The sequence below is a fragment of the Bombus huntii genome, chromosome 1 (genome assembly GCF_024542735.1).
Source record: "Bombus huntii isolate Logan2020A chromosome 1, iyBomHunt1.1, whole genome shotgun sequence".
NCBI lineage: Eukaryota > Metazoa > Arthropoda > Insecta > Hymenoptera > Apidae > Bombus > Bombus huntii.
Genome location: NC_066238.1, coordinates 20,796,438 through 20,817,400, shown reverse-complemented (window position 1 = coordinate 20,817,400; position 20,963 = coordinate 20,796,438). Strand labels below are relative to the sequence as shown.

Sequence of the window (20,963 nt, the reverse complement as noted above, 5' to 3'; positions counted from 1 at the left end):
CTCGACGGAAAGGATAAAAACGTTACGTTCGAACCGCGTGTAAACGAGTATAAAAGAAAAGGAACGATACACGGGACGATTTCGCTCCTGGTATGGGGTATTCGGAAAGGAATGACGTGACTTTCATGAAGATACCGCTTTAAACAAACAAAACCCAAGTATTTGTGTAGCAATGTATCCATGCGTCGATGATTATGGTAATACAGCTGGGAAGGAACAAAGTAGTATGTAGAAATGTAATGGTACCACTTTGTATTCCACTAGGCGAAATCCCCTATAGCGCACCCTGTCACGCTGAAATTTCCACGCTTCGGGAATAATTCGAATCACGCAAAATTATGCAACCATAGATTGCTGCACGTACATCTATTTATTTACGAGCCGGTTTCGTAAAAAGTCTGCGCAGGTTCTACAAATTCGTACTGGTTTAAAAAATTGGAAGAAAAAGAAAAAAAGTAAACCGCTTAACGGCATCGTGTTTCTACAATAAAATTCCGTCGCAGCGGACGACCGTTTCAACAGCAAACGACGGACCAAAAAAACTGTCCAATACGTAGACAGGCTAATGTAACGGTCTAGTTACCAATATAAACAAACCGCACGCTAGCAACTCTTTGTGCGTGTGTTCGTAACGCCAGAAGCACGAGCCTTCCAGGAACTTGACAGAATCCTTTGCAGGTGGGAGGGCAAAGTGTCACCTACGATGCAGTAAATATTATGTCCAGTGCTTTTTCGTTGGACTTTTAGCACCTCCTAATCATATGCCACCCTTAGCGCGTTTTCCCTAGAATTCCCTAGCACCGAAATTGACTATGACCGGTTCAACTTCAAAAGCGATTGAGAAATTCGATTCCTTGCGACTTAAATCGTAATTTATCGCTGGTCATGTTCTGTTGTGTCAACGATGCTTTGGTTGTCACACATAGAATGTACGCCAAATAATAAAACGAAATCATGGTGCATTAAATTGGATTACTGTTTAGCGCCGGAGGACCTCAATTTGAGACATGCGTTTCATATTTTATGCTATGCTTTTACCAGTCAAACCGTGCATTCGATCCATTCTATGGTGAAAAAATTAGGGACCTATCAGCATACATAGTTTGTGACTTATACAATATAATATAAGGAGTATCTAGGAGAAAGTTCCCTTAGATCATGTTCACACAGTTGTAGACTAAAATTTAAGAGTTTCCTTGTAACTTATAACTTATAATAAATTTAATAATTATATTTTTCATGGTTAAATATTTAAGGAGGAATTTTCAAACTGATTTTTGTCAAAGAAACCTGTCCCTGAGTGATTCAGTAACGGAGACAGAAAGAGGAAGAACAAGGGGAAGCTGCAACCTCGAACGCTGGTCGCATGTTAAACTACTTAAGTAAACAAGACCTATTTTTCACACCCATCTGCTGTTAATACAGCGCGTTTCACGATTTCTCTCTCATTCACCACATCCAGACGCGTCCGACGATCACGCAGAGAAAGGCGAAGACCTTGAGGCAGACTGATAATTGTTGACCAATGTTTGCACCGGAATTACTCATTCACCAAACTTGAATATATTCTCTATACTCACTATATCCATCAGACCTCTCATAATTGATTTGAATAAAAATTTTTATGTACATATTGGATCATAAATTTTCATGAATGCAAAATTCTGATCGATTAATCAATTAATCGTTTCCTTGACGATTTAAACTAATCATCATCTTTCATATCAAACCAGCAGCTGCCCTAATACATATGAACAGGAGTGTACACATCTTTCATAGTGCAATGATATCCGAACCACGATACGTATTATACGTTCCTTTCTATCAATCGAAATCACACAGTACGAAAGGTAGATTACACCTAGTGACGCTGGTAATTTTTCCGTGCTATAGCAATACTAAATACGAGACGGTCGCCTACATAATAAATGATCATCAATAACTCACATGGGATTAAAGCCTACAATTTACATTGTTTCATTTGGTTACAATGTGCCTCGACACGATCATCCGTGAATATCAGTTCATGCCTGGTCTCGTTGCCGTTGAATATAAAACACGATGACAAAGACGCTGTCCGCAATTTCACCGACCGTATTGCCGACAGACGTCGCTCTCGTGCACTAAGAGCGAATTTTATCCCGGCATTTAGACGAAATTAACACATTCCTTCCTTACACGACCGCGTACGATACTTTCGCATGTATCTGCATACAATGTCAAACAGTTAACCGTCGGCGTCATTGTCGTCTCGACTCGTAATTAGATTCATCTGTTGCTTTACATGTCTATTTACTTGTCATCTCAGCTATACGGCATGCTGTAGTGCATGGGCGTGCTCTGTCTGACCCCTAACTAATTATTCAATAATCAAACCTTCGATAAATATAACCTTGTTCTCTGTGGCATGAAATGAACAAGAAACCGAGTATGTACTTACATTACTCTCATTTCCTTATTTGTAGATACGATCGATTTCACTCCAAGAGTGAGCTTCCTACACTCAATTTCACTCACCAAACGAAATGAATGTACATATTATATTACATGCGTTGACAAAAATTGTACACGGTCCATACGTACATAAAATGTAACCCCTATGTGGCGCGTATGACTGCGCATGCGTGCGACTCGATGTATCACGCATGCGCATTGTTTTACCCGTCGTGTCTCTTCGTAATCGTTTTCATCGACGCGACAGATTTTCACTCGGAAGAAAAAACATCTGCGATTCATTTTTGCATTCATTCATGTATATGTCGGAGATGAAACGACATCGGGACCTTTCTTTAGAATGTTCGGAAAAACCCAATAATCCAGATGTTTACGACAACGACATTTAAACAATAAACGAAGAAATAGTTATACGGGCACTTAAGGTTTATGACGATGGGTTTGGGCTCGAGGTGAAGGGCAGTTCCACTTGGAGTTTTTGGGGAGTTCATGCAGATAAATTTGACTTGTACGTGAAGTTATACGTGTATCACATCGCATTCGTCATCCTGTGGACCGTGGATTCGTTATCGAACCTGAATTCGTTGTCATCAATATCTCGACCATCCTATCGCCGCTATTACTTATAGTGTAGTGCTCACATTTGTACCAATAAACATCAGCTATATCCGCGATGGTAAATTTGAGTGAAGGTTCATCGAACGCCCAAAATTCCAAACCTTAAACCTTGAAACCTTAATTCCAACCTGAATATATATATATAGATTTATAGAATTTAGATACATTTGGTGACCTTGTACGCAAACAGTGTAAAAGACTAAAATCGACGAATAAATGACAAATAAATAATTGCAGATTCATGAAGTCTGAACAAATTGCCTCCTTTATCCAATTCTTCTCTTTTTGCTTTGCTACCTTTCTTCACACAAACATTTTTACACCTTTTGCTCACTAACCGGTAAGCGAAAGACAAAAAATACAGATGTTCGCGCATGCTCCGTGAGATTGCATAAATTCGATGCTAAAAAATATACACGTGACAAAAAACATAAGAATTATCATTAACTTTGTTGACCAAGATGTTTGATCGAATAATTTCGCAAGTCAGCGCCTCTGTCGGTCAAAAGGATAATAACACGGGTGTTTAACGGTCACTTTAACGGGTCGCGTGCGAATTAAAATTGGTGCTATTCGCCAACTATTAGCGAAGATGAATGACGCGATTGCCGATGGACCACGAGATACTGCATCGTCATCGTGTGTCATCATATGTCACAACAACGAGTTGCCAGTGAATAAACTGGCTCGCTCGCAAATTGCAATATTATCTCTCTACCAAATGATGTGGCCCGAGAATAAGAAATGCCAGTGTTACATATTGTTGCACATTGTTCAGGGGGGTTCCTATTCTGGTAGCAATTACCAGAGTACATGTTTAAATAATTCCAGGAATTATTTCAACGATAGTAGCGCGAACGATTTAAATTCCTAGTTAATTTACCGTAATGCTGATTGCCTTTGGTATAACATATTAGCAACCGCGAGTGGAAACTAACTCACGCAAGACTGACGTTGATTATTATTGAAAGCGTTAATGCCAAAACTGATACCGGCATGATGGAATGCGTTGGGTGCAAAACCACACCTAAGTAGCGTTCGATAGGTAATAGGAGCGGGCAAGCTATTTTGTGTATCCTGCCGTGCCCTGTCCGGTCGATATGATTCAATCATCAATCAGATAGCATTATGCTCGCGTCTTAATGAACGGTTAGAGGCCCGCTTCTCGAATCTCACTTTCATCGACGCAACACTTGCGTAATTCTATTTACTCTAGATTATCTACCACGCGTAACAATCTACGATCAACTGTTTAACATACACGTACAAGAAAAAAAAGAAAAGAAAATAGGTCTCTTTACTTTGCCTGCATTTTCAAACTGGACTCGAAAACCTCGAACCAGAAATGCATTAATCTCGTTGGCAATGCATTCCTTTTCAATCCATTAATCTCAATTTTTAACTTGCAGCGTTTACTACTCCTATAGACGTAGAGTAATTCGTTCAATAAAAAATTATCGACTAGGCATCGATAACTGTTGGTTCTTTTTTTACCGACGTATTTCCAATGCGAACTTCTTGTGAGATCGTCGGTAAACTGAAGGAGGAAGGAAGGAGGATCGAAGGGGAAGAACGAAACACGCGAGGGATTCGTCGCAGCGCGATTTGACGCGGTACGGCTCGTTGAACGCGATTGCCGAAGCGGTGGGAAATAAAACGCGGAAAAAACGCGAACAACTTGCACGCGCGACGAAGACTGCTCGCAAAAGCAAGCGGTTGAACGAAGAAACCACTCGCGGAGGTGGTGGTAAGTCGTTTTGTGTCTGCAGCCCGTCTAAATATACACGGTCCTCTCCTCGGCAATGCAGCCTTTCTTGCACGAGAGAGAAAAAGAGAGAGGAAGAGAGTCAGTAACGACTGACTATCTTAGCTCTTAGAGAAATCGGTTCTGTGAGGATGAAAAAGCGAAAATTACCGACTGCAACGCGCAACCGAGAGATCTACATGCGAATCTAGCAAAAGCTTCGATATTACCAGCTGATTCGGGGTGCAACGAGCGTTCGATTGCCGCGTGAGAAATCCATCCAGTTTTCAAGCTTAGGAGACGCGTGCACGGATCGCGGAGACGGATTTCTTAAAATAAACAAGCGCGAGATATCGTGTTTCCGAAGTATTCGGGCAAGTCAAAACATCGCGCGACACTTGTATTTATCATATCGCCGCTCTCTTGCAAACAACCTCACTTTCTATAGCAAACAATTCGCTTGGTGATTCGTGCGTTGCAATGACAACTCAATGAATCGGTATACTTACGCTATACCAGTTTCTTTTTTTTCTTAATTAGATAACCTATATAAGCAGAATCATTGAAATCATATCAACTATTTTTTTTTTTTTTTTTAATTCTACGTGATATGTAATTCATATAATTTTTATTGTATTCAGACGAAAAAAATGATGAATGCTCTTCGAACATTAATAAATACACGTGCAAAAGTTGATATCAAAAAATTTCAGAGTTTCTTTGAAGAAGATCCTCCAAAGTACCTAACTCGTATTATCTCCAACTTGAGTAAATAATATGTTTATCGCAAAACGTCAAACAATCACATCCCGCTTAGTTGAAATTTTAGTGCCAAATTTATTAGCAACGTTACAATTCGTAAGCGTACAAATTCGGTTCCGGTATTCTGATTTAAACTGCAACTTTGACTCGGGCAAGTTATTTTGGATTATACGAAAAGCGAACTATTTTCTCAGCAGCAACAGTTGCACGGAATCACGAGTCTTCATCCGGAGGAGGCGTCTCTTTTATTTTCACACTTCTTCAAAGCGTTCACGTGCCGGTACCGAATGCAAAGAGAAACCTATTCATAAATCGAGAGGCACGTCCCGGCAAAACACACGTGACTCGACGTATGATCCTTTGAGGTGTGCTGAGTCTCGCGCATTCCTCCCTATATAAATTCTTCGACTCGAGCCAAGCGAATATATGTAGATGTCTATATATTTGTCATGCGATTAACCGCGCGATGTGGAATAGCGTGATTAACACTAGCTACCATATGAGCTCTGATACGCACTACGGGGAAAGACAAACGAATCCGTTGAAAGTAGAAACCATGCATTCAGTTTCCTATCTCTCGAGTTAATTGCTCCATGCCTCAATGCAATATTTTTCAATTATTAATTATTATTTTTTAATTATTTCATCACAAGATCGTAATGAATACACTAAATTTAGTGAAATTCTATTGTATTAAATGTAGGTACTATAGCAAATTATAACACGTACTTTTGTTTTTAATTGTTTTTGATATGTAAGTTAGAATTTAATTACAATAAAAGGAAAGTAAAATATGAAGTGGAAAATTGATTAAGGCTTGCGAAATAACGTAGCAAATATTTTAATTAGCCTGGCCGGACTTCTGAATACTGAATGTACGAATGCAAGAGTGTAGTAATTACAAATACTTTAAATTTCATTGACTTCTTGATAAAATCAATTCAATTGATACAGAGCCGCTTTTACAAAGTCAAAACAAAGTAAGATAGAATCTAAATGACGTATTACGTAATTCAAGGATGTAATATTCCAATGGTATGAAGTATCCAAATATTTATACACGTGCCAATCTAGCAAAATAAAAAATTTCTGATGGAACAGAAACGGCGAGAAATATGGATGGGTTAAAATTCGATATTAATTTTAAAACTGAAAGAGACGCGTGATTTACATCAATGGCGAGAACAAAAATAAAAGCCGTGACAGCCATCGAGTTAAAGTGACCGTTGAGCGAAGTGGAAGAGAGAGACGGAGTGCGTTCAACGCGAAACCATTCTAGAATGTGTAGTGTACGTCACATCGGTAAAAATGAAATACGGTACCGAGAATATCGTGGGGCAAAAAATATCCCAGACGCGTCGCTAGACGAATCAAGTGACCGCCCATGCATTTCACGCGACCTTTATTCCAACTCAACTAGACAGAAAGAGATGGATAGATAAAAAGAGAGGAAGAGAGGGGGAAACATCGAGAAAAGAGACACATGCCATCGTGTCTCGATGGTGTAATATGAGAAAACACGTATTCGCTGGTCAAGTGATTTCGAGAATTAAAAATACGTTCGAGCTTTCGTAAGGAGGTCGATATATCAAGGACAAGCCGTACCCTGTTTATTCGACTGCGCTCTATTATTGGATTTGTATTCCACTGACAATAGGATCGAAACGAACCTAATAGAATTTACATCGTAGTCGCCGCTGATGCGCTGATGCGTGTACGCCATCGAGAACGTCACTGTGGTTAGGAGATTAGATGCCGAGGGCGCGCTGGACTGAAGAGGAACGGCCGTCCCGCAAATAATCTTTGACGTAACAAATTGAAAATTGGATTACCGCGTACCTCACGTCCTGTCGCAAACTGGCTTTACCTACAGGATGTTATATACATATTTCAATAAACTATTCAAAATGATTATAGGATATAGGTTATCATTTAATAATTAAATTGTATAAGGAGATTATAATACATATGGACGATAGGCCACATTTAATAGCAATTATTATTTGAAAAATATGCAAAAATGAATTGCCAATATTTAAATGAATTCAATACGACGAATCAGTACACGAATATCACTGGTCATGGAATGGCACTCAATGTCAGCCACGAAAACATTGTCGACCTTGAAGTCTCGATAAATACAGCAAAAAAAAGCATTGCACTAACCAAACTGTTTGTTCTTTCAGTAGAAAAAACGATTACTTGTCGGTATTTCACACTATCCGAAGGGAGATTTTTGGTTAGCCATCTATGTTACACGTTTCAGTGTATATATCAATTCACACATGGCGCGACACGGGTGGACCATAAATCACTACGTGTGTATATAAATTCCTAAGCTCGCGCGACCGCGGCTGATTTGCGTCAATCAACGTCAATGAAAAATGAGGTGATCCACAGCTAAAATTGTGGAACCTACGTGACGCTCGATTTCTCGATTAAAATTCGATTCAGATGTAATGCATGCGTTGATAATTGGTTGTTATGCAAACCTCGAGATGCAAGATGGCAGCAGGAGAAGGTATTGAGTTTCGAGCTTCGAGTCTCGACTCGGGTCTGATAATAAATAGAGACTGCAGGTTTTTATGCATTTATAGAAAATTTGAAGATACAAAAGTGCACAGAACGCGCATAATATGAAAAGATATATGAAGTATCCAAAGTATAGTGCTTTCTACAATATTTAGTAGACAAAACGATTTTCTACGTAGGTTCTACATATTTTCTGAATTACGTATATTGTTTATAATGTGAATTTGTATAAAAATCTGCGGTCTACTAATAAGGAATTGAGATAAATGTGAGACATGCACGAGATTCGTATCGAAATCATGTTTCGCGCGAACGAGGAACGGGTGTTGTCGTACGAAATAAAAAGTTTGACGGTGAAGGGACTATTACTCGAGACTCTTGACACGCGAGAGCGCGCGTCCATCTCGACGATACAATGTATCGTCACTCGTCACAGTTTTTCTACTACCACGCCTCTCTTCCCCGTACAAGGGCAAACTACTCGCTTTACGAAGGTGGTAGGCCTTGGTCTAACCACGGGTCGACGAATAGCAGCGCCCCTACCCAAACGATAGCGAATCGTCGGATGCACACGTCCGCTAAAAGTCAGCAACGCCGGAGGCAGTCGGACGCGATACTCGCGATTTACCTACTTTAAAAGCGTACATCGGCTCGCTAAATTTCTTTACTGCACAACGGCCACGTTGTCCTCGTGGCTGCGGCCAATTAGCCGCGAAACGTGTAGCGAGAATCGCGGTGAGTGTGCAGCCACTTCGAGAGGGTCCGACCAATGAGGAGAGAAAAGGATAGAAAAAGAGAAGAGGAGATTACGCCGCACGTGAATAAGATCCATTTACGCGAGACCTTAGGGAATCTTTAACCATGCATTCAGTTATTCCCTCGTCTTATGAAGTTCGAAAGAAGTTGGAGAGGGGTCGATACATCTGTCACGTACCCTAATCTCTTCGCGTAGAATCGTATATTTTTATAAATCTAGTTATTCAAATTGGCTGTAATTATATTTAGAGGAACTATGAGATAAATTCTGTTTTATTTTTTATTTAGAGAATTAATTGAAACAATCTTTAAGAACGCATCTATATATTACCTTATCTTGTGAAATTCGAAAAAAGGAAGCCACGCGTCTGTTATGCACTCCAACCTCTCCGTGCGTAATCATATGTTTCTATGATTCTATAAAAGTTATTTAGGTTACTAATAATTTTTATATTTATTATATGTAGAGAAATCATAAAATAAATTCTACCATGAGAATCGATTGAAATAACACAAAGAAACTGTTCTCCCGGAAGTCGTTCGGTAGGACACCGAGTACCAAACACGGTTTCTCGGTAAACACGCCGGTAGATTTCAAGGTGACCTTCGTTTCCTTTTCTTCGCTGGAATGTCGGGATTTTTTGTGTCTCGAGTGCAATAACAGTCATCGAGACGAGCTAGACAGGCTATACAGCGAGTTGTTATCAAGGTTGTGCATGAGAGCTCGTAAATCGATTTGTAAATTAACGATGCTGTCCGTAATGACACAAAATGCCGACAGTTTCGTGCACGCACCAAATACAAACATCCATTGGCGTATTAACGACCCGTCGAACGCGTACCCGACTTCCGGAGAGCAGCAAGAACGACGGACATGTAACGTCAATTCATATCAGAGGCCGGATGTGCGCAGGTCTTCACCGCGTACCCTCAATTACCCCGGCGATCCACCATAAACTTAAACTTTTAGTTTATTATTTTTGTAAGTGTTATCTGTTTATGGATGGTCCTTGAAACAGTCCTTAGGTTATTATACGTACTTACTAATTACGGGGAAAGCAGGTAGTTACCTAATGGGAAAGACCCAATAGGTGACTAACGAAAAAGCTAGTTTTTCCCATAAACAATATCACCTACTAGCCACGTTGGTAGGAGGCTTCCTTCTGCTATCTTCATTTATTAACGTGGCCTATTGGCATCGTGGATCGTTATCCTCACTTTTCCTAACGAAAGGTGCGAACAGCGAATTCGCGTTGTTAATTAAAAAAGGCACACCCACACCGAGCTTTCCTCCGTAATGAGACGAGAACACCTAGATAGAAAAGTACTAAGCCTACGAATAGTTTTTTTTAATTGTTTTTTTTTTATTTATTTATTTACATTTTACAATTTGTCCAGTAGGACATTTGGTAAAATATTATAGCTTAGTGGTATAATAATATAACATGTGGATGGCTACCCCCAGTGGGATACCATCTTCGAATTTGATTGATTTATTTCTTTAGTGTGGTGAGTGTTTGTTTGCTGGGTTATGTCCTTTATGAGATCTATTGGGTGTTTCCGTTTTAATCTTCTTTTTATGTTTGATGCGCCGACCGGCCTACGAATAGTGAACATCTCTCCAATCAGTCTCGATTATAGTAAACCTGTGCTGTGTTAGTAAATAAAGTTAGTTAGAAAATAAAGACAGTAGTTGTGTTACGACTCAACCTTCTTGTTTTATCATCTAACCTTCAAGTTTACGTGACAGACACACGTACCTAACGTTTCAATAACCTCGGACAAGGGAAAAAAAGCCTAACCTACCGACGTCGCGATCGCCGTACATGTTTCGACCTCACGCCGAGTTCCGACCTTTTCCGCGTCGACCGCTCGTTTCGCTTTAATTATCCATTTCTCCCGTTTGCTTAGTCCCGATAAATTCTCGATCAACAACCCTCACTAGCGCCCCGGGCGGCATTCAGGCAGGTCCTACTCTCTAGAGTCGGCGAGATGTTCTTCCATCTCTCTCTTTTTCGCTACGATCCTGTCGCGTATCTGGAATGCTCGTGTGAGGTCGCGGCGAGCGCATTAAGCCGCGTCCGTGCATGAAACCCATCGTCGTCGTCCGGCGTCGCCAAGCCGGCAATAAAGACTAATTGAGATTAGCGCCGGCCGTGCTACGTTAAGCAGGTGGCCGCAGGGGAAAAAGAAAGCGGAGGAAAAGAGGAAGTACATGTAGACATAGAATGTAGCCAATCAAGTTCGATACTGTGGTTCACATATAGCGGGCTGAAAATTATAGTGGTGCAAGTCAAGTATAGTCACACACGTATTTCAATTTTGCGAGTATCATGCCCTTAGTTTCATAGTTAATTATGCTGCAATGTCTCTCTCTCTCTCTCTCTCTTTCTCTCTCTGATACGTTCTCGTGACTTGAAGAAATACAATGAATTTCTTCTAATAATAAAGATAGAACACTATTTTATGATTTTAGATAACCATATATCTAAAGCATGATGGACACGGAAGGTTTCAATGAACGACTTAATTTATACAAATACATCGTCTGCAAATTGAGTAACTTACGTTCGATAACTTACGTTCACAAAGAATTGATACGATTTAAAATAAGGAAATGAGGAAGATGATTACCTTGATTAATTAAAATAAGGAGATTAGCGACACAGAGGCGTGGTTAGTAGTAGCGATTCGAATGCCATCTATGTACTGTTTAGATGATATTTTACATTCTGTATTTAACAGAATAACATCATAAAGGATATAACCTAACAAACACGAAGATGGTACCCTGCTGGGGATAGCCACCCACATGATAATCAAACAGCCAAAAAATTCTACCAAATGTCCAAATCGGACAAATTGTGAATGTAAACAATAAAAAAAAAAAACAGAATAACGTCAAGTTATGTCCAAGAGATATATTTTCTCCCTGTTACCCAGCTATACCGAAAGGAAGCCCAACAGGAAATTTGAAAGGAAGATTTATGCATCTCTACTGACCATGCAACCTTGTGTAGGTGTTGAAGGACCAACCTTTTCACAGTTTATTTTTCAAACAGTTTTCCTAACACCTAATCGCACTAAAGTTTGCACTAAGATCCAAACACAAAGAGGTAAGGCGCCTGCTACCGAATCGCGTGTCCAAAAACGGCTGGAAATCCATACAGAAATTATCAGGGTCGACAGGTAGTCGTGTACTTAGCCTTGCGGCCACCAGAAATCAATCAAGGCAGGTCAGGCAGGTACATACAGGTGTGTAACAGCTGAGTCCCCAAGGGTCTCGGAATTTCCCCTTTTATTCTACCAATTGGGACCGACAACAGTATTTACAGCTAGTTCAGTTTTATTTCCTTCTCTTCTAAACGGTCGAAACGTGCTTCCAAGACATTTTCTTCTACCGCCTGCATCCATACAATTACTTTGTACTGTTATCTTAATTGCGTCTGAGATTTAAAGGAAACTAAACCTAAAGACAAACTCTATTTATGGTCGAAGCTTCCTGTACGGATTTTCTCCGCAATACGTTGCCCTTCGGCGACGGAAATCGACTGGATTTTCGTGGAAGACAAACTCTATTACCATGTACTTCACGCGCATATCGCTAGTATCGCAAAATCAATTGGAAGAGTACGCGAAATCCCCTATGATTCATATCTAAATAAACATATTAAGAGGAATAAAATCACTATGGCTATAATAAACAACAGAGTATATAAGTATAGATTATGGAACATTTAAATTTGGAAAAAGGAACAGTTGACGAGTAATTTCCAAAATGGAATACATAGCATATTTATATTGCTTCAATAAGTTCCAATGGTGACAAAAGAAGATATAATAATCCAATATTCTTTATAAAAATTACTACATTTCTGAACATACGATCCTTTTGTTACACTCGCAATTCGATTAAAATCGAATCCTTCAGCGAATGCGCGCGCAGTAACATTCCATTACAATCGAATATCGCAACGTAGAGGTTAAGTCAGATTTATACAAAACCAAGGCGCCTAAGATACACACTATGCTGGTGGTAATGATCGGTTAATTTGCTCCACGACGAGATATCGTTGCTCCCGTTTTTATTGTTGTCACGATAACCGAATAAAGTGCTGCAATGTGATGTCACTGGCGATAAAGCGGTATCTAGAGGTACTCGATTGTCTCGTTCCCGTCGCCTCGGTTCTTGCAATACATAAAATCGACGGTTTTCGCGTTCTATTTAGACCAAGCGATGAAATACAGTTTTCGAGGTGGCGGATTCTATACGGTGTACGGGCAACGTAGCTAGATAAGGCAGTAGCCGCGGAACAGGTACGAAACGAGAGTAACAGAGCCTTTAGAAGGTACGACAAGGATAGAAACAGGACAGAAAGAGAGGCTGCAGACGATACTGGACACTGCTAGATCCTTATAAAGGAGAAGAACGAACCACTTAGATCTCTCTTTGCGACGATCCACGGGCTAACGCGACTGGATACCAAGTTTCGTGTTGTAGATCGCGTTAAGCTGTGTACAGAACGGCGGAATGAAAGTTGTCCGACTATGCTTGTCCATATCACTTCATGACATTTATTTTTAAACGAAATATATGAATCTGAAATCATATTTTTAATAAACAAACACAATGATTTTTATTTCTGTAATTTTATAAATATCATATATAGTAATTTTACTGATAATATTTAGACACAAGATAAAGATATAGATGAAAATCAACTTTTATTTTTAATAATTAGGGATAACACCTTCTCTATTATTCTTGTAGATATTCTATATCATTTTCATAAGAAAATTTAGAATGTTGTAATAATATTTACAAATAAAATATTGTTTTAGGAAAAAGAGATTATGAATCATTAGCGTTACTCGTTTTTAGAATCTGATTGCCTCTAGAACTTGCTGATATAGAACTGACGTAGGAAGTCTATTTAATGTGTATACATACTGGCTTTGTTTCCTTAGAACACTTCAAGAGTCTCCATAGTGTAGCTTAGCTTATTTGACCGTCGTATTCATAGCATAAGTTTCTCAACTTTTGATTATTACGAAATTAACAAGACTATTGCTATTTTTGTACAGACTATAATACGCACGATTAATTCAAAAATATTATATGGATATCTTATAAAATATTTTTTTACATATTGTGCAAAATGAATTATAAATGCAGTATATAGAAACATTTCGAGCTCACCAAGTAAAAATAACCAAGATTATGTATTGCAACAAAGATTTAGCTTCTTTTATCACGGAAAGACAAAGTGAGAACTTTGGAATTGTCCCTGTCGGTTTATTAAAAATTAACACCACGTATTCACGAGGCGACCTTGTTCTACGTAGATGCTCCCAGCGAAGGCTCGAGAGATACGCTTTACAATCGAAACTGCAAAAACATTGCGCAATTATGCGACAAACACCACGTAATAACAAATAGAATTCCGCAATTGAGTGTGATGTTTCCAATGGTGTGCCTTTGCGGCAAGCAGCAAACGTCTATAAAGAATCTCACGGACTTCGGTACATTATTCCCGGCATGTGCGTCGTCTTATCGTAATACGAAAGTAAAAGCAAATACAGCATAGTTGGTCGGGCGGATTCTCAAACTAATTTTAATTGAAAAACATCGTATCAATACGAGCCCCATTTCTAGATAGTTATCGATACACATAAAGATCTCGAAACGCTTAAGTCAACAAATAGTAAGAATTACACTAAAATGTTCTTTAAAAACTATTTTTCAATGCTTCCGTCTAAATATACAGATGTTATATCAGTTTATAGGTTATATACAAATTTTCTTAATAGGAAGCAATTCGTCTGAATTTTATTTGAACGGTGGGGGAAAAAATGAGAAATGTCCAGTTTTAGTGATTTTATGCGTACATTGTACATACAGTGTGTCTAGTTTGGGCGATAACTAGGATTAACTGAATTAGTAAACATGTATTGTGCTGAGATATCTACGTATGAATGGTAAAACGAAATGTGAAATGAAAAATTAGAAACACCCTCGGTCATATTTTCACTATTTTTGATCGGTATACTATTTACACTATTTCCGACTACGAACATTTATATCAGTCCATATAATATTTTTATAAACATAACTAAAATATGTTTCATATATTTTTGCATTTTACACGTATTTTTGTGCCAATTTTAAATATTCTTTTATGCACTATTGTATTCTATCCATTATATGAGCCGAATTTATATGGTCGAAGATGGTATCCCACTGGAGGTAGCCATCCACATGCTATATTGCTATATCACTAAGCTATAATATTTTACCAAATGTCCTACTGGACAAATTGTAAAATGTAAATAAATAAATAATAATTAAAAAAAAAAGAATTTATATGGTATTCCACCGTAATGATTTTTGAAAAGGCTCTGACACAATGACACTTCTGGTAGCATGCACACTCTCACGTAAAAGATCAGAATGCCAACATTGTCCCCATTTCACTTGAATTCTGATCAGGTACGCGCGAATATCAAAATTGGCTTGTGTTTCCATTCAGATACATGCTTTTCAAACTCTTTTATGATTGTTCGTGAAGCAACGTATGCCTTAAAAATAATTTAATTAACGTTGTTAGAATGGTCTATTACTGAACATAAACAGCACAGCATTAGATTGAAGAAAAGAAAATTTCTTGGATATAAGCTATTTTCAAAAATCTTCATGTTGAACACTCTATATTCATATTGTCCGATGAAATCGCTTTAGTTACCATCGATATCTAAACGAGATTTTCCCTAGTAACTCGCACACGATTTCTCATACTCTTTCTAACTCTTACGAGTTTCGGGTCAACGTATAGTTCAGAAGTTGTTCAACTCGAACGTAAATCGCTGTCGGTATGTGGGTGCAGTTAAACGGGTTATCGGCTGTTCAGATATATGTGCAATCTGAACGATGGGACAGAAAAGAAAATTACTATATATAGACAGAGCTATGGTTCGATCCGACTTAACCAAGTCGATACACGAAACGCGTTGTCGCAAAAATGTCAACGCGACGAGCACCGTATCATTACCTAAAGTATATGTTTACATGGTCGCGCTATAACCGGCATATTTATGCTTCGTACTTCATATCCACGATGACAAACAACGACGCGATCATCCACCGCGCACGCATACTTTTATTACGCATACTTATCTTACTACCATATATTCTAATATATGTTCGATCGGTATCTGAGTATTTCGTGAATAATAACGCGAAAAAGTAAATAAAAGATTCAATATGAAACACGATGATTCGATAATTGTATTTAATTGACACGAGATCATTTAATTAGGACACTAATCAAAATTTCGTTAAATGGCCACAGATCGGTTATCGAGGAATGTACATTTCCAGAAAATCATCAAATGTAAGTGAGATATGAATAATTAAAACAATTGTTTTTCTTGCATATCACTGGCCCCGTGTACGATCAAACTAATATTAGTAAAATTTCACTAATCGTGAATTGTAAGTTCCCAGTAATAACAAATTCTTTAGTATACTTTGTACCGAAACAAGTTAAGTATTATTAGTAAATTTGCCAAATTCCAAATTTTAACGTCTCTCTTATTTGATACAATTTGAGTTATACAATTATTAATATTATTAGTTAGTAGATTACGTATTGTGAAAAGGGATCCTGCTTTTATGCTACAATGAATAAATATTGAATCGAAGCTTAAATAAATGACACGCGAAAAAGTTTCAAAAACTAGAGAAAAGTTTCGAGAAACGGTCAGTTAACAAAGCAAATTTGTGGCCAGTTAACGCCACACTACTACATATATTGCCCACGCGAAATGCGCAAACAGTGCGCATGCGCAATGAATTTTTATCGGACATCACGCGTCACACATTCAACAGATAGCTAACCCCCTTTCTGCCGATTGGGGAAAACCTGTTTTTCTTCCCACTGGTAAATTTAATTAACTGTTTGATTGAACTTTACGATTGGATTTTACAAAATAAAATGATATTGTATTCTTCTTTTTTCCCCGCTACTTTTTCGGTGTTCCTTCATTAAATTGATTACTACAATCTGAATTCGATACCTCGTGGTAACTCGATCGTTATCAAAGGTAAGTATTACGCTACGTAATCTAGAAGCAACTGTAATTAATCCTCGGCTATACAACCGCATTTCCTCGCTCGAAAAATTTTTACTCAAATTGTTTAGTGTGTTTTACAACGCAACAAATTGTAATCGAGTCGAATGAAACTCTTTTACTGTAGAAATGTAAATAGATAACTATGGATGAAATGTAATAGATGACTATGGATGAAAAATAAATTCAACATAACCTCTTAAGGAAAATGATGCAACTATGGTGAAGTTCTTTTCCCTATTCGATGAGATTATCAAACAGTTTTATATTTTGAGTTGTTCCCGAGACATGAAATTCAAACATAAATTAGAAATTAGGAAAGAAATGAGAAAATTTGAGAAACACAATGTTCGTCTACATATCAATATAATAACAATCGAACAATCGATATATTTAATAACCGAGTTTGTGAATCGATCTAATACCAAAGTATAACAATCAACCGACTGGAATGATTACAGAAAAGTGATACAGAGTGTCTAATGGAATCGAGCCTATCTTCCTTCGGTTCGATGAAATAAGAGCACGCGACAAGTGTGAAAAACGAGCGAACTCGAGACCGAGGTTCATGGTTCCGTCGCGCAGTAGCTTTGCACGGCAACTACAATACACATCCATTAACTTGTTCTTACAACTGGGTCAGTACGAGGTGTTTAAGAATCAGTACATTACTTCCTGCCTGGTTGTTATATCCATGAATAGTCGTCTTTTATTACTTTTTCGAAATACATTTCATTACATTAATATAACGTTTCTTTTTCTAGCTAGATAGAACTGAATAAATCTTTATGAATGATGCAACCGGAATAAAAAAAAATACTCACCGGCAAAAATGCCGGCAAAAGAGAAGACGAATGCGTAACGCGGCGCCGATTCAAAGTAGACAATCGAGAGGAGTTCGATTCCCGCCTTTTTCACGTGACTCTCTCATTACGTAAATGCGGCGGACTGCCGGCCGAGAGCACGATGAAGTCCGGTATTTTCGAGCGTCCCCTAACCTTTAAAGGAAAAGAAACTGCTCGCATTCTGACGAAATCACAACAACCGAAGGCACACCAAGCCAAAACGTACCAGCGTGCACTAAATATCGACATCAAAAAATTTGCAAGAACTCTCTATCTAAGAATTCATCAAACGAAATTAATGAAAATTAATGAAAATGTCTACATACAGTTACTGCGATATATGAAATTATAATTTATAGAGAAAAACATGATACCGCGCGTAACTAGAAGAAAGAACGAATCAGAAATTGGAAGTTTGAAATGGCGACTTACCGGCGGCGCGATGAGGTCTCCTAGCCCAGTCTTCCTCTATCAAAGGAGCCACCCTGCGTGTACGAACAGTCAAGGGACAAGAAAGAACGACCAGCAAAATCGACAATAAACTACCGTAGAAATGCATTTTTGATAATATCGAAAAAGTCTTATGATGTCTTTTAGAATCCTTTTCCTCTTTCTTTCTGTCACGCTTACTCTCGCGTATGTCCAATTCACTGTCTCGTCGCTGGCACTCGACACGGGTGCTTCAACGCATATAGCGTGTTCTCCTTCGTCTCTATTCCGCCAATACGTTTCTCTCACTCGTATTTTCTATTTCTATCTCTTTTTCACTATACCTATTCCTCACACGTTGTTTGTCTCGTTCTATTCTATCTTGCACGCGTGTGCTCTTTCTCTGTCTGTTCTTCAGAGCCGCGGCCACTGGTCTATTAACGAACGTTCACTGCACAAAACTTTCTGCACTCTCTGTGGCACTGTGTGTTGTATCACATCATCTTCTTCGATTCTTTTCTTTTCTTTTCTTCTCTCTCCTCTCCGAGCGCATATAACGTGTCCACGCGACAACACACCGATGACGATTATAAAAAGTATCGTTCGCGAACAATAACAATACCGATATAATGACACAACGACGGGTTACCACGACAACGTTTATGACGACGAAAGAATCGACGACAATGACGAACCACGACGACGATAGTACGCGTACACAGGTCGCGAACGTGTGCGATAATGATTAGAAACAATCAGCGGCAGACCCAGAGAGAGGCCGTGTGTTAGCCGCAATATTTACTGCAGATAACGCGGCGAGGTATCGTGCACCGTTCGAGACACGTTGAACGAGCGCATCCGACGGCTTAATAGGCTAAGGTACACACGCAGGTTCGTTATTCTTTCTCTCTCTTTATCTATCTTTCCTTTAAGCCAGCTCGAACACCGTCTGGCCGTCTCTTTTTTGCACTATCGCTATTTATTTCTCTCTTTTACCGAGTGCACAGAGAGTTCGTACGACTCTAACTCTCCGGCTGTCCCCCGCCGCTCTTCTTCTCCGTTCCCGTGGTCGTCGCGCGTTCCGTGTTACTGCGCGCGCGTTTTATAAGGCGGTACACAACGAGCGACGAGTTTCGAGACGAGAGGGATACGAAAGAGCGAGGCGACCGAGTCGTACCGTGCGCTTGCCACTTCTTCTCTCTCTCTCTTCTTCCTCCCTCTGTCACGATTTTAACCGGCGCACTCTTCCACGCACCTCCGCACCTCACTAACTCTCTTAACCTACGAGCCCCGTGTGCGTTGTCGTCGTCCCTTTCCTCGCGGTTCAACAACGCCGGTATGCGCATCTGATACGGTGGTTCCACACGATTATCCCTCCTGGGATTACCGCGACTTTATCCTAGGTAACCGATTTCCAAAACAAATTTGGATTCATCGGTTTGAAAAAGTACCAACAAAGAAGAGCTGAACACCGTTCTCGATCGTCTTTGACACCGATAAGGTTCGCTTAGAATATACACGATTGCCTTGGTTCGACTCGCCGGTTCACACTGTAATCGAAAGTGATCATCGACACCGAATCTCGACGAGGTCCGTGAAACGTTGCATCGCGCCTGCGCTGCGTAGTGGTATACCACCGTCGTATATATCGAGTGTAACAAGTCCGACTACGGTCGCACGATTTACAATCAACGACGTTGACACTGAATCCTTTTTGTCTCTCACCCGTTTAGATCTCGGTTTATTTGACCGGCCTCTTTCCACGCGAACCAACAGACCAGCGTGCGTCTGACACGGTCGGCGCGTGACTGCCGTGACTGACTAGCCGATCGTGAGTGACTGACTGGTGGGAAGCTGTTACTCGACTTGCTCTCTACGCCCGTGCCGCCACTGAATCCGATGTATCTGATCATCGGCACCACCGTCTCTCTCTCCTCCGGCTGGCTCGCTCGAAAAAGCTTCTGCTTTCGCGCTTGCGCCACGACGAATCGCTTTTTCGCTTTCGTACACGCGTGTGCACGCGCGCCTCATCTACCGGTACGTGTGCCACTCCACGTACTTATATACGTGTCTCTATTACACTCTCGAGCGTGCGCGCGCGTGACCGTGTGGGTTGTCCTATACACACGAAAGACGAGACAGGACACGGCTTTGCCCGCGGAAGCGTCGCTCTGTCTGGCGCTTGCACTCGGTATTACCGGCTCGTATCTTCTTCTCTTATAATAGTTTTCAACCACGTGTAGTATACCGTGACCACCAACGAAAGAAAGTAGAAATATCAATCCAATTCACGCTATTTCTTAATTTAGATTCTCATAAAACAGATCAAGTCAACGGGTATATATAAGTGCGTCAGATTTCGGCAACGATCGTTCCGAGATATCGTTCGCGTTATCTATAAACGAGTGACGAACAGTCCATCTTATCGACGTCTTTTTTCTCAGTCGTCTTCGATCAATCAGTCGTTCGATCACGCGATCATAATACAATTCTCCGAACAATCATTCGCTCGCACTCGCATTCTTTTGTTCACTATTTATCTTCGATTGCTATCTGTTGTCGCGAATTCGAGAAACGCGTACATTTCATGTCCCTTTTCAATAGTGCGCAAGCTCGCCGCGAGGGTTCGCGCGTGAATTAGGGGATGATATCCTGTGATGAAAAGCGTATACGGAACTCTCGTCTCGTTTGTG

At 39.7% G+C, this 20,963-nt stretch overlaps 1 protein-coding gene and 2 long non-coding RNA genes across 9 annotated transcripts in view; 1 reads left to right on the top strand and 2 right to left on the bottom strand.

Annotated features, from left to right (window-relative positions):
- The window catches only part of LOC126873269 (dorsal-ventral patterning protein Sog), a 97,909-nt gene that overhangs the window by 56,658 nt on the left and 20,288 nt on the right, over positions 1-20,963 (bottom strand). For 2 of the 7 annotated variants that reach the window (XR_007692379.1, XM_050634013.1), the window contains exon 1: positions 18,274-20,307. The exons of the other annotated variants lie outside the window; for them this stretch is intronic. Coding sequence is in view for 1 of the 2 variants with exons in the window: in XM_050634013.1 (XP_050489970.1) it covers positions 18,274-18,400 (127 nt within the window). In the remaining variant the exon portion in view is untranslated. Of the gene's footprint in view, positions 1-18,273; positions 20,308-20,963 lie in introns of those variants that run through there. 7 annotated transcript variants of the gene reach the window in all.
- LOC126878282 (uncharacterized) lies at positions 6,781-14,342 on the top strand. Its single transcript, XR_007695625.1, has 3 exons — positions 6,781-8,845; positions 11,343-11,542; positions 11,612-14,342. It is a non-coding gene; the product is annotated as an uncharacterized LOC126878282 (long non-coding RNA).
- LOC126878286 (uncharacterized) lies at positions 10,210-11,346 on the bottom strand. Its single transcript, XR_007695626.1, has 2 exons — positions 10,673-11,346; positions 10,210-10,517 (listed from the first exon to the last, which is right to left on the bottom strand). It is a non-coding gene; the product is annotated as an uncharacterized LOC126878286 (long non-coding RNA).